We start from the raw sequence: 27,387 nt of genomic DNA, 5'->3' as shown, positions 1-27,387 counted from the left end.
TCTGTAGGACTGCCTCACATCTCAAACGAAATGGACTTGGGCCATGATTTGGTGGTGGTGGTAGTTTGTTGTTGTTAACACATTTCTCGGCAGTCAAATGTCAGAACTCCAAATGCTTGCTTACCTGGCTGTCCTGGATGCTGCTGACCTTGCCTTTCACAGGTCTGATGAAATTGTAGACAAACATCAGCAACAATGCCAAAGGGATCATATATAGCTCAAAATTCCAGACAGTGATCAAAAATACCTGATTGAAAGACAAATAAGAACACATGACTGCTTGATAAAACACTAGGGGAGCAATCAAATTCCTACACATTGACATAAGGAGATTCAATTGGGCTATCTCTAGTCACTTTCAGAAACATTTTCAAACAGGTACACACACACAAACACACACACACACACAATGATCAACTCAGTTTTAGAACTGGTAGTATAGAAAGAGCTAGTTAGTCACGCTCTGGAATAGACAGATACAGTAGCTTCATACCTGAAAAGCCCATGGATTTTAGTGTGCCAGAATTTATGGAAAGTAGTACGGAAAAAGTCCAAGGTCACAAAGAGGCAGGCCACAGGCCAAATTTGGCCAAAAGTGAGGTTTATTTGAACAGGAGAAAGCCATTACTTTTTCAATTGGCTGCCAATATTGAAAAATCCAAATATTTCAGAGAAAGACTTTGGATTTCCAAACTTTTGTTAAAATCCTTAAAATCTACCAATTTTGAGACTCTATGGACACAAGAAAATGATTGGCTAGCATTGTCTACATCAGAAAAGGTATTCTTTTAGCTGCCCAATTTCTGTCAACCTCTGAAATTTGTGACTCCTCACATGGAAAGGCAAGTGACAATTTCAGACTGAGTCCAACTGCCTATGCTACAATGGTTACTAGAGACATGAATGCAAATGAGATGGTTCTACCTCCAAGAAACACACTAATTAGGATAAATAAGGTGAGAACACCTTTTAATTATGAGGCAGGAGTGAAATCTTGGGTAAATTACTTCAAAATTTGAGTTTTGCTTTCTTTTCAAACTCACAGGGAGTCTAGAAGATGAAATAAGATAATTTGTGGTTATCAGCTGTCTGTAAGTGCTTGAAAAAGTCACTGCTATAACATATCAACTTAGAAAAGGCAAATTACTGCATCTTAAATATGAAATCTTCCTTTCCAAAAGCAATACTGTTTTATTGCTAAAAACTTTTTCTAACATTTAAAAATTTTCTCTTTGTGGCTATCATATATTGCTTTTATATTTTTGGTGCCCATTGTAAATAAAATCACTTCTTCCATTATGTTTTTCAAACTTGTCATTATTTACATATAAAAGCAAATAATTTATATATATGTTTTTAACATTAGCAGCCTTACTGAATATTCTTTATTGTATCAAATAGTTTATTTCATTCCTGTGAGGTTCCTAAGAATATAGTCACATAATCTACAAATAAGGATTCTCTTCTGTTTTCTTTCTTTTATTTTTACCTTTTTTTTTTCTGCTTGATTTTGTTACTCCTACAAAAAATTGTTAAACTGTTCAGAAGGATATCATTGTTTAATTCTTGGCTTTAATGAAAATACTTCTAGAGTGATAAATCATATCACATTAAGAACACACACACAAACCATTTTTAATACCAGAAAATTTACACATAGGTGATCATTATTCTTTATATCTTTGAAATGTTTTATAAATACTCTTTCATATCTGTTCCAAACCTAATAAAAACATGTTTTAAACAAAAATTTGTCCAGCAATTTTAACAAGGGTATAATTTTTAAAATCAAGAATGGTTGGTAGCTAACTGTTCTTTCAGTATCCTCTGAGATGATAAGGATGGTTCTATCCTTTTCATTTAAAGACACCAATATGGTGATGTGTTGTATTTGTAATTTCATAATTTGAAGCAATCTTGTATTTCTGGGAGAAACTCCTTCACTGAGGTAAAACCGTGTTGTTGTATTTTATTTTCTAATACTTAAAGATGTTTTGCATAGACACTCATTTTTGTCAACCTTCCTCAGTCCTATTCTTCTCACTTCTAAAGGCAACCTTGTCCTAAATTTGATGTGAATTTTTCCCACCTGAGGGCACCTTAGGTATATATTAGGAATAACAAACAAAATAAAAATGTTCCTATTGTTCTGCAAATATTTTAACCAATAGTATATTTTATAGTTCTTTTCATGGTGTATACATAAATCAAGTACATTTATTTTAACTAATATAGTTCCCATTCAAATGAATGCTTTGCAAGTTGTCAACTCTACTCCCTCATCAATGCAAACATGGGCTGAAATAGCGGTTTTATGTAATCAAATATATTAGTATTTTACATGAGGATTTGTGCCTTTAATATTCAGTGTTCTACTTAAGAAATCATATTCTACCTTGAGTTAATACAGCTATTTCCTTGTGTTTTCTTCTAAAAGATAACCGTGTATGATCTTTATTCTGTCTCAATTTTGGTTTTGCTTTAATTTTTTCTTTACCTCAGGCAATTCAATGTCAACTTTTTCCTTATAGCCATCTTTTACAGCTAAATTCCTGTAACGATCCCCATTTTTCTCGTTAACCTACATTGCTACTTCTGTCAATATACCAAGTTCCCACATGAATGTGTCTATTGTTTCTGAGCCCTCTCAATTCTCCATTGATATATTTTCCTATATTTTACCAAGACCACATTTTTAAACTATAATTTAGTAACCATACAATATCTGAGTGGCCAAGTCTCTTATTACACACTCAAAATGATCTTGGATATTTTTTCACCCTTTACTCTTCCACATGTATTTCAGAATTAATTTGTAAATTTCTAAACAACTCAGAAAAATTAAGACTGAGATTGTCTTTATAATTTAAAGATAATTGGTATCTTGATATTGACATTTCATAATGATTATTTCTCTACATTCAGAACTTCTTTCAGGTATCTCAAAATATTTTATTATTTTCACTGTACTAATTTTCCATGTTTTTTTTAAGTAACTTGGAGTTTAACACTATTATAAACAGCAATGGAACAATTTTAAAGTTTATCATTTAATTGGTTAATGCTGGGTACAGAAATACTAATTTTTATACATTGTTCACTTTCTTTCGGAGCCCTCTTATTAGCTGTAAGAGACTGCAAATACATTCTTTTGTAGATCTGATGTAGAAAATCATATAAACTGTAAGTCATGATGATTTTCCTTCACCTTCTTCCATTCTGTACTTTTCTCCTAGTGCTAAACTTTTTTTTTTTGATGTGTAAGTGTGAAATTTTTGAAATACTTTTTGGATCAATGAAAAAAATCAAACCACACTGATTTCCTCCAGTGTGACTTGCTCCATCAACTTTCCTTTATTTAAAATTTTATAATATCAAATATATAATCTTTTCCTATATTTTTCTATCTTTTCAAATGTTTCTTTTTTTTATAAAATAAAACATAGCAAAAAGTAGAGCCAACAGTAATTTCTTTATTAGATAAAGCTAGAAATTTTCCTATTTGTTACCTATTTCCCTTTCCCTATTAAATTTTTTTGGGAATTGAGGGTTTTAACTATATACTAAATGGTGGTTGTTTCTAAATGCCTGTCTACTGGGTAAATGGACTTTATTATTATTTTAAATTGCTAAATGTAACTTCAAGTAAAAAGAGGCTGACATAAAGCTATGGAGAAAAATCAGGACACATCATTTTAAATTTGCTTTCTTCATTTTAAAACTAAATATGTCTTTGAAAAAATTACTTGAACAGCTACCAGTATTAAGGAGATGGTTGTTTTAGGTAAACACCTCATTTGCCATAGCATTTGCCTCTATCAGGAATACTTAAGCAATCCTAGAAATGTTTTACAACAAAAATTGAGTTATATTTAAATATCACATTCAAATAACCTAAAACCCTTTTAGAGTGAGACCTTAGTGCCTTTAGATAAATTTTTTAAATCAATGCATAATTCCCATTTCTGTAGTAAAGAACTGATTTCCTAACAAACATATCTTTCAGGAAAAGCAAATATAAACCCTAGAAAAATATTTTATTTTAGAAAAAAGCGTAATTATCTGAGCATCTTCAAAGAAAGAAAGAGAGTTGTAACTTTGAAAGAAGGGATCAGATCTGCATGGAATTAATTAAAAATGTTTGTATCTTTGATCCAAGAGCAGCTGCAGTCACTCTGATAGTACCAGTTATATAAAACTCCAATGAAAATTTGACCATTACTTCTGAATGGAGGAAACAGGAATGCACTCAAGGACAACCAAGACCACTGGAGAGTACAGAGGTACACTGAAAGGAGAGTGTAAGCAAAGGTTAACCCCAAATTCAGTATGTGAATGCTGCTAAAGTTGCTGGCATACATGCAGAGCACACTCAAAGCAGTCTAAGATCAAAGCTATCACCATAAGACATGTGATAAAGTTTGCATTTTGAGTCTAATAAAATTAAATGCCTTCCTTTTTAAAAAAAAAAAAAAAAGTTGTTTAGAAGAATGTAGCAGAATTTAGAGTCTCCACAACATAGAACTGCTGATATCTAAGATACAATTCAAACACCACTCAACATACAAAGAGTCAAGAAAATGGAAACTATTTTCCAGCAAGAGACAATCAAAAGATACCAACTCTAAGGTAAACTTTATGTTGAAATTATCAGAAATGAACTTTAAAACACCTATAAAAATCATGCTCAGTGAGGCAATGGAAAAATAAACTCACCATGGGTAAAACAGTAAATATAAGCATAAAATGGAAACATTAAAAAATAATTGCTCAACTAAAAAATACAACATTAAACATTTTAAAAATCAATGGATATTTTTAGTAGAAAAATTAAGAATGAAAAAGTCAGTGACTATAAAGATATCAAGAGAAATCATCAAATATAAAAGACAGAAAATAATAGAAAAAAATTAATAGAAGGTCTGGAGACCGTCAAAATTTCAAAAGTTCTAACACGGGTATTTGGAATTTCAGAAAAAAAGAATGGGTAGAAAAATACTTAAAGAAGAATTGGCTGAATACTTTTCAAATCTAGGAAAAGACAAAATGTACAGATTAAAGAAGTCCAGAGGACCTCAAGAGGAGTAAATTTAAAGAAATCCAGCTTTGGGGATAAATAGCATCACCATATTTCTGGAAAATAAAGATAATAAGAAAATGTTGATAAAAACTAGAGAGAAATGACATTATCATAAACACAACAATTTGAATCACCATAGATTTGTCATCAGAACCCACGGAGGCAAGGGGATAATACAATAGCATTTTTAAAGTACAAAACGAAAACAAAACCAAAAACTTTAGACTCGGAATTCTATATCCAGTAAAAATATCCTATAAGAATGAAAGTTAAAGATTTAGATATGAGAAAATTAAAAGAATTTTTTATCAGTAGATATCTGCACATCACTAAATACTAAAGGAATTCTTCAAGGTGAGGAAAAAATGATACCAGATGGAAATGCAAACTTCAGGAATAAATAAGTATCAGAAGTGGTAGATACATAAGTAAATAGAAAATATTATTTCTTTTATTTTTCAGAATGTTTATAAATGGTTAAAGCAAAGCTTATAACATTATCCTGGTGAGGTACATAATGTATTTAGGTGTGAAACACAGGGAAACTAATATAAATGAGGTTAGAGGTAGATGGACATTTAGACTTAGATGACATGTAATGCTTCTATGTTTTAGATGAAGTTATACAATATTAATCTTAAATTGACTGTGAAAAGTTAAGGGGAAAATATACACACATACACCTTAATACTCAGAGCAACTACATAAAAAAGGCAGGGAGGAATAAATTGTAAAAGTAAACAGATAAATGGAAATCTAAAAGTCAAAAGAAGAGAAACAGAGTAAGAAAGAGGTAAATATAAAATAATTAAAATCCAACAATACAAAAAATACATTAAATATTAATGAAATAAAACACTATAAACAAAAAAGACAGAGATAAAATACAATGAATAACTGTGGCAAAAAAAAAAACAAAAACAAAAACAAAGGAAAAAATGGTAAAATACAACCTAATAGAACTGAACAATATATAAGTTGAATTATTTATCGAAAATGTCTGCGCTAAGAAAAATTTAGGGGCAAATGGTTTCACTGTTGAATTCTACTCAACATTGAGAAAAGAAAGAGTATCACTTTGGAAAGAATACTTACCAACTATTTTATGAGGCCAGTATTACCCTAATATCAAAATCTGACAAAACTGTTACAAAGAAATAAAAATACAGACAAATGACCAAATATGAACTTAGATGCAAAAATCTTCAAGAAAATAGTAGTCAATTAAATCAAGAAATATATAAAACTAAATTATAACCAAGTAGAATATGTTCCAAGAATGAAAAATTGATATCATATTCAAAAATCAATGTAATTCACAATATTGACAGAATAAAGGAGAACAGGTATGTGATTATTTCAACAGATACAGAAAAAGCTTTTGACAAAAATTCAACACCCTTCTACTCTTAACAAATAATAATTGGAAGGAATTTCATCAATTTGTTCAAGGACATCTGTAAAAATTTTGTAGCTACCATATTTGATCATACTTGGCAGGGGTTTACTGTACATAAATTGTACCTTGAGAAGTTGATTAAAAAGACAAATACAAGTTAAAAAAGAAAAGACTCATGCATGCAACCACATGAATCTTAAAAACACATGAGTGGTAAAAGCCTTCTACAAAATAGTACCTACTGTTTGATTCCATTTATATCAAGTTCTAGAACAGACAAAATTATTTTACAATGGGGAAACTTGCATGCACCCCTTAAATTAGAAATTAGGCAAGCATGTCTGCTTTCGCTACTTCTATTCGGTATTTAATGGAATGTGTTAGCCATTACAATAAAGTCAAACAATGAAACAAAAGGCGTAAATGTAAGAAAAAAGGTACAACTTTTTTTAGCAGATGACATAATTTTTTAAATGTAGAAAATCCTAAGGAATCTACAAAGCAAATCCTAGAAATCACAATTAAATTCAGCAAAGTCCATGATACAAAATTATTATTAAAATATCAAAATCATTTTTAGATATTAATACTAGCAGCAAAACATTAAAAAATGAAATTTTAAAATTTCCATTTATAGTAGCACCACAAAAGCAACACAGTATTTTGGAATAAAATTTATAAAACATGAGCAAGATATCCTCACTGGAAACTATGAAATATTGTTGAGAAACATTACAGAATACGTAAATAAGAAAATAAATATGCCTAGTTCACGGAGTGGAAGATTTGGTATTGTTAAGGTGGCAGTTATTCACAAATTGACCTACCGATTCAAGCAATCCTTATTTTATAGAAATGGACAACCTGATTCTAAACACTAAATGAAAATGCAGGCCGGGCGTGGTGGCTCATGTCTGTAACCCTAGCACTTTGGGAGACCAACACAGGTGGATCACCTGAGGTCAAGAGTTCAGGACCAGCTTGGCCAACATGGTGAAACCCTGTCTCTACTCAAAATAGAAAAATTAGCCAGGTTTGGTGGCACATGACTGTAATCCCAGCTACTTGGGGGGCTGAGGCAGGAGAATCACTTGAATCCAGGAAGCGGGGGCTGCAGTGAGCTGAGATTGCACCACTTCACCCCAGCCTGGGTGAAAGAGCGAAACTCCGTCTCAAGAAAAAAAAAAAAAAAGGAAGAAAGAAAAAGAAAATGCAAATGACATACAATAGTCAAAACAATTTTACCAAATAACACACTAGCTGACTTCACAAGTTATTATGAAGCTGTAGCAAAAATAGAAGTAGTGCTGGTGAAAAGACAGACTTATACATCAATGGAATAGAAGACAGAGTCCAGAAATAGATCCACATAAAAGTGGTTGATTTTTAAGAAAGTTGCCAATGTAATTCAATGGAAAATAATTGGATTTTTTTTAAACAGTGGCACTAGAAAAACCGGATATATGTATGGGGAAAAAATCATCTACTCTTACCACATAACATACCAAATTTAACTCTAAATGGATTATACATCTAAATGTAAATTCTAAAATTTTAAGACTTCTAAGAAAAAAGGATAGGAGAAAAACTTGCCATCTTAGAGTGGGCAAAGATTTCTTAGGACACAAAAAATATGAAGAGTGACATAAAAATAGAAAAAAAAATAGGCTGGGAGTGGTGGCTCACCCCTATAATCTCAGCACTTTGTGAGGCCAAACTGGGAGGTCTGTTTGAGGCCAGGAGTTTGAGACCAGCCTGGGCAACATCACAAAAATGAGCTGGGTATGATGGTATGTGCCTGTAAGTCTCAGTTACTCAGGAGGCTGAGGCAAAGAAATCACTCAAGCCCAGAGGCTACAGGCTGCAGTGACCCATGATTGCACCATCGTATTCCAGCCTGGGTAACAGAGTCAGACAGCAACCCCCCCACCACACACACACACACACACACACACAGACTTCATCAAAATATACTCCCCTTTTGCTCTTTGGAAGGAAAGGAAAGGGCAAATCACAAAATGAAGAAAATATTTTCACTACATATACTGAAAGGGAACTTGTTTCCAGAAGACAAAAAAATTCTTACAATTTAATAAGATGACTCAATATAAATGGGCAAAATATTTGACCAAATCCTTCAAACACAAAAAGCCATATGAATACCTACAAACATATAGGAAGATATCCAACATGATTATGCATTAGGAAATCACAAATTAAAACCACTACAAAATCTGATTTCACATGTATTAGAAGGGCTAAAATTTAAAGCATTGGAAATATAAAGTGTTGACAAAAATGTGGAACAACTGCAGCTCTCACACATCCTTGGTAAAAACACAAAATGGTACATCCAATTTGAAAAACTGTATGGCAGTTTCTCAAAACATTGAACATATATTTATCATAATACAGCTTTTCTACTTCTGTATAATATGTCTCACAAAAGTCTTGTCCACAAATGTTCATAGCACAGCAGCATTATTCTAAATAACCAAACTGGAAATGGCCCAAATGTCAACCAAAAAGTGAATATATCCATACGGTAGAACAATACTCAGAAACACAACAGAAAAATCACGTATGTTAGGACCATTGCTTGAAGCTTGGTTTCTCTGGCACCAAGGAAACTTCTTACTCTACCATGCATGTCTTCCCAGTATGTTCCATGACACAGGTGCAGAGGTGACCAGAAAGTGTAATTTCAAAATACTGCCTTAAATTTTCAGCTGCAAATATTTCTTCACTTTGTATCCTAAAATTTATCTGCAATAGTTTTTATGAAAATATATACATGCTAAATCTCAGATAGGAGAAAGTGACTCTGAAAAGATTATTTTTTTTCTGAGGAAAACCCTAAAGATCAAAATACCTTCAAGAGTCTGTAGCTCCAAGCTAGCTGTGACTGAAGAACTTAGCTAGCATTGCCATAGACACTTGAACAAATCTCACAAATCCTCTACGTATTGTTTCTTTAACGAGAAGGATGTTATCTCATGTCACAAAAATTTTAAAAGAACAAATCAGGTTATGTCTATCAGGTTTCATGATGAAGTGGTGATGAAGTGGTCTGTAACCAATTAAGTAATCAACCAAGCTATTAACTATCTTCTAAACATTCAAGAGAATGCCTCTACTAAAAAGTAGTTAACTTCAGATACCAAGTTCAATGAATGACAGGGCTGTTCCCCTAAATACTCTGGGATCTCATTTGAAATTATCTTAAGATTCTGTCCTTTTGTCCTTCAAGAGTGAATTTGAGATTAGGAAACAGCCAAATTACAAGCCGAGTCTGAATAATTCTCAAAAACACTGCTTTTGTTGAAACAAAGCAAAATATGATTATAGAGATTAGAGTGTGCATCTTATGGCTTACACACTGTCCATGAAAGTAGTGTTTTAAAAAACTGAAAAATGAAATCAAGAGCCTCATTTGAATAAATATATTTCATTATGGTTGTTCACACAAAATCATGGGTTGTTTTATACTTCTATTTTGTAAATAGCTAGGCATGCCACAGACATTTGGGAATCTAGCCAACATGGCCATTATATAGCATAGAACTTTGACCCAAAATTGGTCAAAGTAACCAGGTAATCTTAAATTGCTCTTCTGTTTTGTAGTCACCTAAGATGACATAAGTACATTAAGTATGTAATAATAAAATTAAGTGTTCTTTTGTGGTAGAAAATCATAAGAGAACTCTATATGTTCTCTATATTTGTCATCATATAAATTAAGTTTCAGCTAATGAAAAATCTACTTTCTGTTATGTTACCCATTCCTACACCACAAAACAAATATAAGAAAAAGAATAGATGGACCCAACATCCACCTTCCTTCCCACCGACCCAAACTCTCCAACCTTACTAAACTCCTGGGTTAAAATTGAAACAAGAACAACATCCCAGGAAGTCCAAGGAAGGGCTAGTTGATTTCTTCTGGTGTAAGGTACTGCTAATTCAAAATCTAATGATTCTGTATGAATACTTAAGAGGGTTAGAAGCTGGTTCATCTGAAAAGTACTGAAGAAGGTTCTAAATTTCTTTTAAAAACCACGGGAGTGGTCCTTCAGACAAGAAAATAAGAAAGGGCAGCAAACAGACACAGATACTCTTCAGAATATTTTGTACATCAAATCATTTGTCATAATAAAGATAAAATCTAGATATTTGAAACAGTATATCTTTAAATAATCATACAATATTTATGAAAAATCATCCTATTGTACAGGGCATAATTTAGAGGGGGAAATCACATAAGTAAGATTATTTTAGTATAAACATATTGGGTAAAGGTGAAACAAAGCTGTGTTAATTCTGTTCAAAAAAAACCCAGGGTTAAATTTTTAAAAAATTTTAATTTGACCAGGTACACATTCATTTCTAAGGTAACAGATCAAGCCCCTTCTCAAGAAGTTGTAACTGCCTTTTTTTTGTTAAAGCAGGAAAAACATGTCTTACATATCATTATAACAAAGCAAAACAACAACAAAACACGACTAGGTGTTATCATGTGCATCGAACTGATTAAAATATTCCATTTTCCCCTAGCCAACATTAAGACATCCAGACCTCATAATTTAACAGTTAAGACCTTTCATTAACTGGCTCAGACTTGGTTGTACATAATAATCCAACTGCACCATACATTCTAGGTTCCTAATCACACTGCACCATTTGCAAACCCTAAGATATAAAACGATGTTCAGGACTTTGCTTTTGAACATACACCTTTCTCTAATTTAGAAAGCTATTTTCTCAACTGCTTGACTATTTCTTCACTTATAATGTTCTATCCCTGGACCATACAAACTAAACTCATCTTCCTGTCACTACTTTATTTCCTGGATAAATTTATTACTCATTTTTTCTTCAGTACTGATTTGTTAAACACCTACATTGACTTAGACACAAGAATAAACAAAAACAAACTAAAAGCAGCCTTTATGTAGCTTACATTGTATATGAGGGTTGAAGATGAGATAGAAAAATAAACTATGTATATATATCAGGCGGTAAAAGATCCACCATGAGAAAACAAAACAAAGAAAAGGAAGGGAAGGAATATCAGGCAGTGGGGTTGGGTTTGCAATTACAAGTAAGGTAATTAGGGAAGACATCACTGAGAGGGCAATAAGTGAGCAAAGACCTTGGAGGAGGTGTGGGTATCTAGGTGAATAATGTTTCCAGGCAGAAGAAATAGCAAACGCAAAGGCCCAAAATTGGGAGTATGCCTTCTTCCAGTGTTTTGTTTATTTTATTTTTTAGTTTTGAGATGGAGTCTCGCTCTGTCACCCAGGCTGGAGTGCAGAAGCATGACCTCAGCTCACTCACTGCAATCTCCACCTCCCAGGTTCCAGTGATTCTCCTGCCTCAGCCTCCAAAGTAGCTGCAATTAAAGGTGCCCACCACCATGCTTGGCCAATTTTTTTTTTCATATTTTTAGTAGAGACTGGTTTTCACTATGTTGGCCAGGCTGATTTCGAACTCCTGACCTCAACTTATCCTCCCACCTCGACCTCCCAAAGTGTTAGGATTACAGGCATGAGCATAATCCTCCAGTGTGTGTGTGTGTGTGTGTGTGTGTGTGTGTGTGTGTGTGTGTGTGTTTGTGTTTTTTAAAAAAGGCAGCATGGACTCCTTGTGTCTGAAACAAAGTGAGCAAGAAGATTGGAAAGAGAAGTGTGGAAGGAACAGGAGTTGGCCACAAGGGGCCTGGTTGATGGCTGTAAGGTCCTTGCCTTTTATTCTAAGGGATTTGTTAGGCTGGCAAGAGGGCAGGAAGCAGAATAACATAATTTGACTCATATTTAAGAAGAATCACTGTGGTTGCATAATGAGAACAAATCATGAAGAGACAACACGTATTTCACGATTGAAAAGACCAGGTTAGAGTTAATTGTGTCCTATAATTAAGGTGATGGCAGTGGAATTAGTGGGAAGTGACCATGTTTTGACGAGTTAGAAACTAGGGACAGAGGAGTTGCAAACAGTTTAGATGAGAAGATAAAAAGGGAATGATTGAGAATGATTCCAAGATTAAGAGCTTGAAAAACTTGGATGAATGGATTTGTCCATGCAATGAGACAAAGTCTGTAGGAAGAGCAGGTTTGGGGAGGGGAGTAAGAGGTGCCCATTGGATGTCCATGTGGAGACACAGAGTAAACCTTAGATACATGGTTTGGAAATCAGGGTAGAGGTTATGGTTAGACACATAAATTTGTGGATTATCAGACTCCAGATGGCATTTAAAGATATCAGACTGGATAATCTTAGCAAGAAAGCAACTAGAAAGAAATGGCCCAGAATTGATTTCGACAAAAGTCCAAATTTAGAGTTTGAAAAGACAGGGGGTCAGAAAAAGAGCCTGAGGAAATGCCAGAAAAAGAGACAAAGAGATACATTAGGAGATGGCTGTATTCTTGAAAATAGATAAAGTATTTTAAAGAGGACGGACACAATATACTTACAAGTAAGATACTGAGATATGGTCATTGGTGACTTGAAATGAGCAGTTTAGTAAAATGATGAGGCAAATATTAGACAAGAGTGAGTTTAAGAGAATGGGGAAAATTGTAGACAGGAGACATAACTCTTTGAAAGGGTTTATTACAATGAAGAGCAGAGAAATAGGGTGATAGCTAGAAGGGACTGTAGCAATAAATGAGGAGAGAGAGAGAAATAAAATTATGAGGCAGAAGATGGGAAATAACAGTTGGAGCACTACTTTTGAATCAGTGTTAAGGGTGGAATCCACTGTAAAATGGAGGGTTGGTCTTGGCAACAATTCAGGTCATCCATAGCTACAGAAGGAAAAGCAGATGACACAGGCATAGATGTTGGTAGGGGGACAGCAGTAGAGGGGCACTTAGATGTTGGTAGAGGGCAGCAGTAGAGGGGCACTTATGTCAATCATGGTCATTCTGTGAGAGTGAGGATAAGCAAAAGAACTATTAAAAGTTCAAGGCAGAAGAGAAATTATGAAATAGTCTAAAGAGTGAATAGTCTAGAAGAGTAAAAAGGAGAGTAGATTATAGAAGTGTAATAGAAGTGTAATGGAATTGTCAGGATGTACGAAATACGTGGTTTTTTTTGGGCAGGGGAGGGGGGGAACCAAGCTTACTTGAGGTTCTGGTAATCAAGTCTAATGAAAGTAGAGAAGGCAAGGAAATTATTTTAAAGATAGACTATGTGATCTGAGATATTGGTGAGGAATGGTATAAAGGAGAGAAAATAAAATGTAAACACAATGGGTGCACTAACAGATTAAAAGGAGCTGAACAGAAAATTAGTGAACTGAGAGATAATTCCAAAGAAATTGAGGACACAGACCATAGAAGCAAGGTTATAGATATACAGGTGAGGTTAAGACACACGGAAGGTAGAAATGAGAAGGTCTGATAGGTGTCTGGGGTAGAGAGAGGGGTTAAACAGAGAATGGAGAAGCAGCAATATATAAAGAAAAAATGCCTGAGGATTTTCCAGAAATGCTGAAAGATTAATATAGGAAACCCCCTTCCCCTAAAAATTCCTTGTCAGGATAAATTAAGAATGATCTATATCTAAAACTATCATAGTAGAACTGAAAAAACAACTGGGAAACGAGGAACACTTAAAAGCAGCTAGAGAAAAAATAGTTCAACTACAAAGGAAAAGTAATTTGAGTGACTTTATTCCTCAAGGCAACAGGGAAAGCAAGATGACAGCAGAATAATTTAACATATATATTCTTTCAGTCTTTCAATTTAGAATCCTGTATGTCACAAATTATCTGTAAAGGAGAGTAAAGCAGAGACATTTTCAGAAAAACATGAGCTAGGAGTGCTTCTCACCAGAAGACCCACATGAACTTAAATATCAAAGATATACTTGAAACAGAAGGACAACTGCCCCAAATATAAAGGCAAAATGCAAAAATGTATGGTGCTGAAAAACAATGGTAAATGTGTATACCAGTGTAAATAAACATTGACTTACAAAAGTGAAGTATAATTTGTAATGAGACTGTCCAGAATTTAAATAGGGTAAAGCAAAAGCCTACAAATTGGGAGAGGTATGGTTTGATTTAAATAATTCCGATACTATTGTTGTTAAGCTGGCATGTTAAGTACAAGATAAACTTCAGCTTTTCAGTATGGAGAAAATTTTTCTCAATATTCCTTTAAAAAAAAAGCTGTGAAAACTGCTTAATATACACAAACCAACAATTTGAAGATATCTGAGAATAATCAAGGCTTCTAGGACCTGAGGAGACAGGATCAAAAACAAATACACTCCCTTAGTTTGCTATTGCTTCATCTCTTTCGGGGTTGGTTTCATTCCTATTTGTTTGTTTCCTTGTTGACATGGTTTGGCTCTGTGTCCCCACCCAAATCTCATGTCCAATTGTGATCCCCACGTGTCAGGGGAGGGGCCTGGTAGGAGTTGATTAAATCATGTGGGTGAACCTCCCAGTTGCTGTTCTCATGACAGTGAGTTCTCATGAGATCTGGTTGTTAGAAATTGTGTGGCACTTTTCTCTTCCTTGCTGTGTCTCTCCAGCCCCACCATGGTAACACATGTTGCTTCCCCTTTGCCTTCCAGCATGATTGTAAGTTTCCTGGGGCCTCCCAGTCATGCTTCCTGTTAAGTCTGCAGAGATGTGAGTTCATTAAACCTCTTGTCTTCATAAATCACCCAGTCTCAGGTATGTCTTCATGTCAGCGAGAGAATGGACGAATACACTTGTTTTTGTCAATTCCCTGTGCAGGACACAGCAATCAACAGAGTACAAAGTACTAACCTAGAGTTTGCTTCAATCATAAAAATCTGGGGAGGCAAAAATGGAGTGCATGCATGGTAACTGCAGCAGCTAGGACTTAAAAAACAAAAATAAAGAGGATAAAAAAAGAATAGCAGAGAGTCAAGCTAGACAGTCTACATTCATTTCTCCTCAAAACAGTTACTAATTCTTAAGCCATGCATGCTTAGGATGAAGGTTGAGACCAAGCAGAAAGTAGCTGCTAAAATCTTCTGGCAATGTCACAGGGTTGAGAGACAAAATTAGAGGTGAGGGACTATTTAAAAAGAAGGGCCCTAGTAAATACTGTATAGTTTTGTTGAGAATCCTAAATGACTACATACTAGACATGGGGTAAAACTAGAAATAGACACATCCTTAAGTTGCCTGGAATCCTACCTTGGATCATCTCCATCTATGATGGGATCAGAGTGACTTGCTATATTCTAAATGCCTACTCTATATATTCTCTGGTAGAAGATAACATAGTCCACGCCCCCCTTTAAAATGTTCTAATAAAAATAATCAGGTATAGACAGAAGGAAAAAACAATGACCAAAAATCAAAAGAAAAATGATAACCAGAATAAATGGGTGATTTAGATATTAGAGTTATAGGATATGGATTTTAAAATAATTATAATCCATATGTTCATGGAAACTGGTGAAAACAATACCAGCAGAGAATTGAGATCTGTAAGAGTCAAATGAGCACCTAGAACTTCATAAACAAAATGAAGAGCTCAATAAATGAATTTAATAGAGGAACAGATAAAGCAAAAGAGAGAATTTGTGATTTGGAGTAGGGAATTAAATTAATAATTTGGAGTATTAGTAGAAAATATCTACACTTCAAGTAGAGATAGATATGGTAAAACTAGAAATAGAATAAGAAGAAGTATGGCAGACTAAGAAAGGTTTACTTTATATGTAAAAATTTGACATCCAGAAAGAGAAAGAGAGACTAGGAAAAAGCTATAGGTGATACTGGATGAGAATCTTCCAAAATTTATAAAAGACATGAAGTCATAATGTTAAGGAATGCCAAATAGGATGACTAAAGAAACACACACATATTCTCTCTCTCCTCTCTCTCTCTCTCTCTCTCTCTCTGGCATATCAGAGTAAAACTGAAAATAATCAATCATCAAAAGCAAGTTTGAAAGGCAGGCACAGGAGTAAAAAAGACACATTGCCTTCCATGGAGCAATAATGAAATTGACAATTGACATGTCCAAAAAATAGTAATAGCCAGAAGAAAAAAAAATGAAAAGTTTGTATAAGATTTACCTAATCCATTAATGTTTGGTAAAACTTGCCTCTAAAGTTGCCTGAGCCTTAGGTTTAGCTTTCTGGGATGACATCAAATTATGGATTCAATTATTTAATGGGTTTAGTACTATTTAAGTCTCTTTTGCAACTTTGATAAGTTGTTGTATAAGCTTTATTTATTTCATGTAGTTTCAACATTTTAAGTTTAAAATTGGTCATAATATCCTGTTATGTTTAATCTCTGCTTCATCTGAATAATCTCCCCTTCCAATGCCTGTTTGTGTCTTTTCTCTTTGTACATTGAAAACTCTGAGAAAAGAATAATCAGTTCTCTAAGTGTTTCAAAAAGATAACGTTTAATTGTGTTTTTTCTGTTGATTTTACACATGATTTTTGTTCTTTTTTTACTCCTCCTAATCAACTTGGTTTCATTCTGCTGTTCTTTTTATAATGTATTCATTTTGAAAGTTAATAAGTTTGCATCTGACTTACTTTCAATATTGGTCTTGTCCTGCTTTTGTGGAACACAAAAAGTGAATTCTACTTCTTGGATGGAAGAGCAAAGAGCCAAGCTTTCTTACCAAGACATTATTGAAGAAGAAAAGGAAATTGGGAAGAACTGTGCTAAACCTAAGTATTTGTGTGATACGGGTACAGGAATAGACAAGAGACCAATGAAGAAGCCAATCTATGTATGTAAACTTGATTTATGACTTCGTGGAAATTGCAGATCATTGAGAAAAGGCAGAATATTCAATAAACGATACCCAGTCATTTGGATACTACCCAGAACACAAAAATGAAATTAAATCATGAGTAGATTTAAAGATGTAATGTAGAATTTAAAAAAGATTTAAAGAATATTTTTATGACTTTGGGCATAAGAAAGGATTCTTCAAACATGTCATGAAATGCACCAACCACAGGAAAAAAAATGAGTAAGTTTGATATTAAAGATTATGTTCATCAAAAGATAAAACAAAAAGAATGAAAAAATAGAAACTTCCAGAAGATATTTTAAGTACAAAGAATGTGTATCCAGATTAAATACTTCTACAAAAAAAACAAAAAATGTAGGGGGAGAAGAAAATTAGACAAATTAGGCAAAGATAGAGCAAAGAAGGAGGGATCCAAGTACCCCCAAACATAGGAAATGTGTTAGTATTATAATAAAAAATGCAAATTAAGACCTCACCAAAGTACCCCTTCAGAACACACCAGACTGACAAAATTAAGAAGTCAGATAATGCCAAGAGTTTTCTAAGATGCAAAATCATAACTTTCATTTGATGCTGATAGTTTAATAATCACTTGGGAAGTGGTTAGCTTAACTAATTAAGCAGAAAGTGTATATCCCAAAACCTAGGAGTCCTACTCCTAGGTATATATTCTAGAGCAACAGATCTCAAACTTGAGCCTGTATGAGAAGCACCTGGAGGCCTTATTTAAACAAGATTGCTAAGTCCCATCCCCAGAGTTCCTGATTCCGCAGATTTGGAGTGGGGCTCGAGAAACTGCATTCCTGAAAAGTTTTTAGATGCTGCTGTCCAGGCACCCCACTGGGAACTATTGCTCTAAATTCTTACCTGTGTCCACCAGATGATATGTATAATGATGTTTACAAGAGAACTTTTGATAATGGCAAAAAAACTCAAAAAACAAAATGAAAATATCCAAATATGTAATCAATTCAAAGGTCTATCTAAAATAGAATGGATAATTTACTCATAGAGCTATATACTATACAGAATGTAAATGAACTACATAGATGAACATCAAAAATGATACTAAGTAAATAAATGCAAGTCACAGAATAAGACTTTTTTATGATTTCTAAAACCTTCAAAAATCAGACAAAATTGAATACATTGTTGAAAGATAGATACAAAGATGGCAAAACCACAATTGACAGTGAGTGACATGCAACATTCAGTATTACCATTACTCCTGGGGACAAAGCAGGAAGAAGGATTCAATTACAAAGAAGTAGAGAAAGAACTTCAAAAAATGTTCAGTTTGTAAGTGGGGCAGTAGGTACACAGATGTTTTACCTTATCAACTTTCTTTAAACTGCATATATGTGTGCATACATCGTTTTACAAAATCCTTTGTACATGTGACATATTTTATATTTGTTTTCCCTTACAGTAGATCACGTACCACTGGAAACACTGAGTGTGATTCTGCACTGGCCTAGGAATGCTTTCAAAACCCATGATTTCAGGGTTCCCAAGCCGCTACCGTTTGGTTAACAATTGCCATGAAGGACAACGTGCTGATTTTGAAAGTGATAAAGGCCAGGGTGAGGAAGAAAGTAGAAAAGGAAAACAGCTACTAACCAAACAACACACACACATCCCAGGTTATGATGGTAACAAAATTGTGGAGAGATGCTGAGGTCCTGACCTTCAGTTCTCACTGTATTTTGTTCCTCTTCACTGATGGACATGGAAAAGGGCAACAGTCTTCTGTCTTCCTGACAGCCCCACCCTTCAGCTGCTGACACCTCCACCCCATACCTGTACAAAAATCCTTTGTAGTCAAAAGCACTTGAAAAGTAATCCATGCCTAATAAATTTATAGACATTGCATAAACATAATAGGGCATGCTACATTTGTGTGTGTGTGTGTGTGTGTGTGTGTGTGTGTGTGTGTGAGAGAGAGAGAGAGAGAGAGAGAGAGAGAGAGAGAGATGTAGTCTCATTCTGTCACTGGGCTGGAGTTCAGTGGTGCAATCTTGGCTCACTGCAACCTCTGCCTCCCAGATTCAGGCCATTCTCCTGCCTCAGCCTCCCGAGTAGCTGGGAGTACAGGCAGCTACATTTTTTAAAAATAATAATGTCACATCCTACTCTTTGAGACTTTGTATTCTGAACTTACCTGAGAAAGGGATACCATTTCTTTTCTCCATCACATACAGTAACCTATGAAACACTGATCATCTTATATCCATTTCAGAAATGTTAGCCACTGCCAAGAACTGCAAATTAAAATGCTTCAAGGGTCAAGTAGTTGAAACGTAGCCCAGGTGGAAGACTATAGGGTGTGGTGGGGACCATGGTAAGCTCAGATTGCATCCCTTCTCCAAGGGGTCTATTTCTTACTGTTTCTTACTCAGTTTCAGCTGACTGTTTCAGGCAAAACTAGATCTGACATTACCCAGGCTTATCGTTTTTCAAGAGTTCACAATAGGAATGAACTATTAATGCACACAACTTGGACGGATCTGAAGGCCATTATGCTACATGCAAAAAGTCCATCTCAAGGGTTACATACGGCATGATTCTTTTTTGTATGACATTCTCGATAGAATTACAGTGAAGAAAAATAGTTAAGTGGTTGCCAGGGTTAGGGTTAAGGATGTGTGAATATTAAGGAGCAACACAAGTGAAGTTCTTTGTGATGACAGAACAATTCTGTATCTCGACTGTGGTGATGTTTATCTGAATGTACATACCGCCACCACTGAAATGCATGTAAAAGCTGATTAAATGTGAATCAGGTCCATACCTGAGTTAATAGTATTGCGCCAGTATGAATTTCCTGGTTTTGAAAATGTACTATGGATATGTAAGATATTTATTGGGAGAAACTGGCTGAAGGGGGCACGGGAACTCTTTGCACTATTTCTTTTTTAACTTCTTGTGAGTTTTAACCTATTTTCAAATGAAATGATTTTTTACATTTCGCGATGTGAACTCCTTCCATTTTTAAACACGGAGAACAAATTCAATCACTTTACGATAATTTGTTTACTCTTTCTCCTTCCCCCAAACACACCCACATACACCTCAGAGCTGGCCAAATGTGGCTCCACAATTATTTGCAGCCAAGACCCAGATTATTTGAACACACTTCGAATTTGTACAATGCTCATCATACTTTGCTCCAGTGTCTGTCCATTCACACCAGGGTCAAAGGAATCACTCAAAGCAGAGGTCTCATCTCAGTGTTCTTGTGCTCAAGGTCTTTTATTTTTTCCCACTCTCTACAGGCAGTCTAAAACTATCAGTTTGCAATTCCCGGCCCATCAAATCAAAATATGTCTGACCTTCACATATGCAATATGCAATTCTTTCTCACTCTGTTCCTACCATAATTCTTAAATTCCAGGCATATAAATTTGCCATTCTTAAAAACTGCTTCTGTTTTTCTTCTGAATACCTTAAAGTGTCTCTAGGAATATTCATTTTTCTCCTTTACTGGTCCACCTGGTTGGAGCAAACCATTCTTTCTATAAGATACCTGGCATATATTTTGCCTGGCATAATGGTTAATTTTGTTCATATCTATTGAATTCACCAGAATTATTTTGCTCTTTGAAATCCAGAATCATATATAATTCATCTCTATATTTCTTATAAAACATAGTATAAAGTTTTATATGATATAAATACTCAAACATTTGTTGAATTGAAACTGAAGTCAAAATTCAAGCATTTAAAGAAAGGTCTAACCAAATCCCACTTATTGTTATCCAACATTGTAGTTGAGTAATGTCACAGTGAGGCAGCGTGTAGAATATAGTGGCCCAGGAGGAAGACCCTTAAATCAGAATCCAAACTATGGCTTTGGATAATACAAATGCAAGAGGACAGAGCTTGAGAGTCTCCTGAATGCACAATCCCATACATTTCCCTAATGCATCCTCAGTGTGCACATTTGTGAGTGGCTTGGAAAGCCTGAACGTGGAAAAGTTCTGGGGAAGGTTTATTTCCATTCTATACTCTACATCAATGCCCAGAAAGCCAAGGTGATCAAATATATCACAGTTTTTGAATCAACTAAACCTACTGAATTAATCAACCAACTAAAACATTTTTTCTGCATGCACACGTATGTTTATTGCAGCACTGTTCACAATAGCAGAGACTTGGAACCAACCCAAAAGACCCTCAATGATAGACTGGATAAAGAAAATGTGGAACATATATGCCATGGAATACTATGCAGTCATAAAAAAAGGATGAGTTCATGTTCTTTGCAGTGACATGAATGAAGCTGGAAACTATCATTCTCAGCAAACTAACACAGGAACTGAAACCTAAACACCACATGTTCTCACTCATAAGTGAGAGTTGAACAATGAGAACACACGGACACAGGGAGGGGGACATCATACACTGGTGCCTGTCTGGGGGTGGGGGTTTAGGGGAGGGATAGCATTAGGAGAAATACCTATTGTAGATAACAGGTTGATGGGTGCAGCAAACCACCACGGCACATGTATACCTATGTAACAAACCTGCACATTCTGCACATATATCTCAGGACTTAAAGTATAATAATAATAATAAATTATTTCAACCAACATTATGAAACTTTTACTACATCTGAGGCACTGTGCTGCTAAACTCAGTTTCTTCTAAACTGAGTAAGTGAATAAGACACATTTTTATCAATCACTGCCCTACAGTGAATAAGGCATGGTTTTATTATCCAGCAGCTGCCAGTATGAACTCTGAAATACACATGCACCTATGCGCGCACACATGTCTAAATTCAAGTTCCCATTTTGCCTTATTTAAATGCAGTCTTAAGTACAAATATCAGGGTACCTCATTAGATATGATTCCATAGTAGTCAAATGAATATTTCTTTTTAAATAAGGACATAAAATCATTACTGTTTCACTTCTCATTAAATGTGAATCAGGTCCATACCTGAGTTAATAGTATTGTGCCAGTATGAATTTCCTGGTTTTGAAAATGTACTACGGATATGTAAGATATTTATTGGGAGAAACTGGCTGAAGGGGGCACGGGAACTCTTTGCACTATTTCTTTTTTAACTTCTTGTGACTTTTAACCTATTTTCAAATGAAATGATTTTTTATATTTCGCGATGTGAACTCCTTCCATTTTTAAACATGGAGAACAAGAGGACAGAGCTTGAGAGTCTCCTGAATGCACAATCCCATACATTTCCCTAATGCATCCTCAGTGTGCACATTTGTGAGTGGCTTGGAAAGCTTGAACGTGGAAAAGTTCTGGGGAAGGTTTATTTCCATTCTATACTCTACATCAATGCCCAGAAAGCCAAGGGGATCAAATATATCACAGTTTCTGAATCAACTAAAACTACTGAATTAATCAACCAACTAAAACATTTTTTCTGCATGTTTTAGTTGAATATGGAGTCAAATGCTTTTAACTAATCTGTTGTACTTTTCCCTTTTGTGTTATACCCAACAGTTCTGAAGCAATTAAATTTTCTAACAGTAAATATTTATTTACAGGTGTGTAGAAAATATTCAGTTTGGATCTAAATCATGGCTCTACAGTACTAGCTGTGTGATCTTGGAAACATTACCAAACATTTTTCTTCTGTGAAATGGGAATGGTAATATCTGCCTCAAGGGCTCTTGAGAGGATTAAATGCAATGATGAACTTGAATGGTTGCCATTATGTTTTTATCAATTGGATAAGTGGTTACATCCAAGTGAAAGGACAGAGATATAATCGTGAAGAAAATCACTTGGAAGACAAAGTTTGTTAGGCTCTATTTCACCAATTATTTTTGTAGAAAAGCACTCAGATAATTCACTGGTTACTACTTTGTCTTAGGCTCAATGCTAGATAATGAAAGTGCTTAGTTAAGACTGACAGTTTAGCCTAGGTGTCATGGCTCATGCCTGTAATCCCAGCACTTTGGGAGGCCAAAGCAGGAGGACCCTTGGAGTTAGAGGCCAGCCTGGGCAACATCATAGTGAAACCCCATCTTTACAAAAACAAAAACAAAAAACAAAAACAAAAAAACAACAAATGATGATTGATAGTAGTAAAAATTTAAAAAGGTTTCACATGCTTGGAGATGGTAAGACATCCAACAGCGCTGGTTCATAGAGCAATGGCTAGCAATAAGGTTGGAGAACTCGGTGGGGACCAGGTCATGGAAAATCCTGTATGTCACAGTCGGAAGTTGAGAATGTGATTTGAAATGAAATAAGAATAATGTATTTCTAAACAAAGAAATGATATGATCAAATGTTTAACTAGATACATCAGGTGACATGGTACCCTAAATTATGAAAATGGGCAAGGGAAATGGGAAACTGGAAAAAAAATAGGAAGAGTTTCACTGTGACAGCTGCTAGGAAAGGACAAGATTGCTTTTGGCTGGGATGCTAAAGGATGTTTTACAGAGAATATAGGACTTTACTCACTTTCAAAATGTGGCTTGAAGTTTGACTAACTGTGTAGAGTCATGTGGGGAAACACCATGGATGTAGTACCCCTTTTATTCACCCACTCACTAGGAATTATTTCTGAGTCCTGCACAACCCTCAAAGTTATTCTCTATCCTCTTTTCCTTTTTGGTTGGCCCCTGGAACTAGCCCATCCATTCCTCTCCCCATGAAAGCTCGCATGCCCAAGACCCATGGTGTGAACAGGTACACAGCTTCCTCCCAGACTTCCTGCCCTCCAGCCATATACTAGCAGTCATGGAGAAAGGAGACTGAACACACCAAGTGTCAAAGATCTTTCATGTTGCCCACAACATGTGACTTCTACATATTTCAAACTGCTGTCCTCCCACCCACTCTCAGATTAAAATGTCTATAGTACATAACCTCCTCCCTTTTCCCAAATTTAAGCCTCTCACTGAAACACTTCCTATGCAAGAAACCAGAACTTGCTTTAGAAATCCTTATCCTTCAGGAAGCCACATGAATGGAAGACAGGAATGCATGACCTCATTGTGGGAGGCAGAATAATGGCACCCCAAATAGGCACCCACATCCTATTTCCCAGAACCCGTTATGTTTTGGGACAAAGGGAGTTAAGGTTGCAGATGAAGCTAAGTTTCCTAATCATCTGACCTTAAAATAGGGAGATGATCCAAATTACCTGAGTGGGACAAATACAATCCCAAGGGTTCTTAAAAGTTGAAGAGAGAAGCAGAAGAAAGCCCAGAAAAGACATGAGGGCAGAAACAAGGTCAGAGTCATGTGACAGGAGAACTCAACAATCTTCCCTTGCTGGATCTGAAGATGGAGGAATGGCCATGAGCCAAGGGATGTGGGGACAGCCTTCAGAAGTTGAAAAGCAAAGGAAATGGATTCTCCCCAGATCCTCTAGAAGGAATCAGAGCCCTTCCTTAATTTTAGCCCAGTGAGAACAGTGTTAGACTTCCAACCTCCAGCACCACAAAATAATATATTTGTGGCCGGGCGCGGTGGCTCAAGCCTGTAATCCCAGCACTTTGGGAGGCCGAGGCGGGCGGATCACAAGGTCAGGAGATCGAGACCATCCTGGCTAACACCATGAAACCCCGTCTCTACTAAAAAAAATACAAAAAAATTAGCTGGGCTTTGTGGCGGGCGTCTGTAGTCCCAGCTACTTGGGAGGCTGAGGCAGGAGAATGGCGTGAACCCGGGGGGCGGAGCTTGCAGTGAGCCGAGATCGCGCCACTGCACTGCAGCCTGGGGCACAGAGCAAGACTCCGTCTCAAAAAAAAAAAAAAAAAAAGATAATATATTTGTGTCCTCTTAAGCCACTTATGTCTTTGATCATTTGTTACAGTAGCAAAGTAAAATTAATAAAATTGCACAGGCATGCATCTGAGAACTTGTGAGTTTGGTTCTAGACAACCACAATGAAGCAAAAATCACAATAAAATGAGTCACACAATTTTTTGGGTTTCCCAGTACATAATAAAGGTTATGTTTACACTGTGCTACAGTCTAGTACAGTGTACAGCAACATATGCAATGGTAAGTTGCACCATTACGTTTGCAACAGCATATGTCTAAAAAGGTGAAGTAAATATACTTTAATTAAAAATAGTTCATTGCTTAAAAAAAATACTATCATCTGAGCCTTCAGTGAGTTATAATCTTTTTGCTGGTGGAGGGTCTTGCCTCAATGTTGATGGCTGCTGATGATCAGGGTGGTGGTTGCTGAAGGCTGGAGTGGCTTTGGCAATTTCTTACAATAAGACAGCAATGAAGTCTATCACATCAATTGACTCTTGCTTTCATGAAAGATTTCTCTATAGCATGTGATGCTGTTTGATAGCATCTTAACCATAGTAGAACTTCTTTCAAAATTGGGGTCAACATTCTCCAACCCTTCCACTGTTTTATTAACCGAGATATGGAATATTCTAAGTCCTTTGTTATTTCAACAATGTCCACAGCATCTTCACCAGGAGTAGATTCCATCTCTAGAATCCACTATCTTGGCTCATTCACAAGAAGAAACTTCTCATATGTTCAAGTTTTATCATGAAATTATAGCAATTCAGTCATATTTTCAGGCTCTACTTCTAATTCTATTCTTGCTATTTCTGCCACATCTAAACTTACTTCTTCCACTGAAGTTTTGAACCCTTCAAAGTCAACTGTGAAAGCTGCAATTGACTCCTTCCAAACTCATGTTAATATTGATATTTTAACCTCCTCCCATGAATCACAAATGTTCTTAATGGCATCTAGAATGGTGAATCCTTTCAAGAAGGTTCTTATTTTGTCCAGATCCATCAGAAAAATTCATAATCAATGACAGCTATCATTTTGCAAAATATATTTATTTAATAAGATCTGAAAGTTGAAATTACTCCTTGATCCATGGGCTACAGAATAGATGTTATGTTAGCCGGCATGAAAACAACATTAATCTCATTGTATATCTCCATCAGAGCTATTGAGCCACTAGATACATTTTCAATGAGCAGTGATATTTTGAAAAAAAAAAATCATTTTTTTCTGAGAAGTAGATCTCAACAGTGGGTTTAAAATATTCAGTAAACGATCCTGCAAACAGATGTGCTGTCATCCAAGCTTTGTTGTTCCATTTATAGAGCACAGGCAGAGTAGATTTTGTAGAATTCTTAAGGGCCCAGGATTTCTAAAATGCTAAATGAGTATTGGCTTCGATTTAAGGTTACCAGCTGTATTAACCCCTAACAAGAGAGTCAGCCTGTCCTTTGAAGCTTTAAAGTAAAGCATTCTCTGTAGCTATGGAGGCCCTAGATGGCATTTTCTTCCAATAGAATGTTGTTTCTTCTACATTGAAAATCCACTGTTTAGTGTAGCCACCTTTATCAATTATCTCAGCTAGAACTTCTGGATAACTTGCTTTTTTGGAGAAATGGTGCCAATAAACTGGTTAGATGTAGGTTTGCACAAATTTTCAATTTGTAAACAAACAAACAAAACAATATGTGCAAAGTGCAATAAAGTGAAGCCTGATAAAAGGAGGTCTGCCTACATAACGTAAAAGGGGTGAAGGGAAACTAGGAAAGGCTGTTTAGACTGACCAGAAAACCAATTCTACACTTTTGGAAGAAACCAGTGGGTGTAGGAGGGGGCATGTTCTTCCCAATCAAGGTCCTATGTAGAGAAGGGGAAAGGGAAAGAGACATCAATAATGGAAGAATGGCCTTGGCAAATCTCCGCTTCTTGAAGCTCCAGAATCAAAATGTCCTTTCCTGCCCTGACCCTCCCTTTTCTTCCCTGCCCTCTAATAAAACCTTCATATTTCCACCTGTACCTCTAAGTCATGCTCTCGGTGCCATGATATAAAGAAAGGTTACCAAATCAAAATTCTTTAACCATTTGTTTTCCTAAGATCCATGAGCAGTGAAATGTACTATTTCTGGTGTTTATTTGACATTGTCTTTGACTAATTCTGTGTGTCATAGAGTGACCTGGTCAGTTAATTAGGGGAACATCAGACTTGGTGTCTTGCTCTTAGAGACACATTTCCATCAAGTAGTTCTAGTTTGGTGTGGGTATAACCCCATCTGGCCATTTATTCCCAATGCTTTTGTAGGTAGACATCTCGATTATAATGTTTCTCACTTTTACTATCCTCTATGACCATTTAAATAAACAATGCATATCATTTT

General features: G+C 35.4%; 1 protein-coding gene across 3 annotated transcripts in view; it reads right to left on the bottom strand.

Annotated features, from left to right (window-relative positions):
• The window catches only part of MCTP2 (multiple C2 and transmembrane domain containing 2), a 258,463-nt gene that overhangs the window by 41,675 nt on the left and 189,401 nt on the right, over window positions 1–27,387 (bottom strand). For all 3 annotated transcript variants that reach the window (XM_005560564.5, XM_073998498.1, XM_015453430.4), the window contains one exon: window positions 125–247. In XM_005560564.5, the coding sequence (XP_005560621.3) occupies window positions 125–247 (123 nt within the window). The remainder of the gene's footprint in view (window positions 1–124; window positions 248–27,387) is intronic.

The sequence above is a fragment of the Macaca fascicularis genome, chromosome 7 (assembly GCF_037993035.2).
Source record: "Macaca fascicularis isolate 582-1 chromosome 7, T2T-MFA8v1.1".
Taxonomy (NCBI): Eukaryota; Metazoa; Chordata; class Mammalia; order Primates; family Cercopithecidae; genus Macaca; species Macaca fascicularis.
Note: the sequence above shows the minus strand (reverse complement) of the source record. Positions and strands in the feature narration are given on the sequence as shown.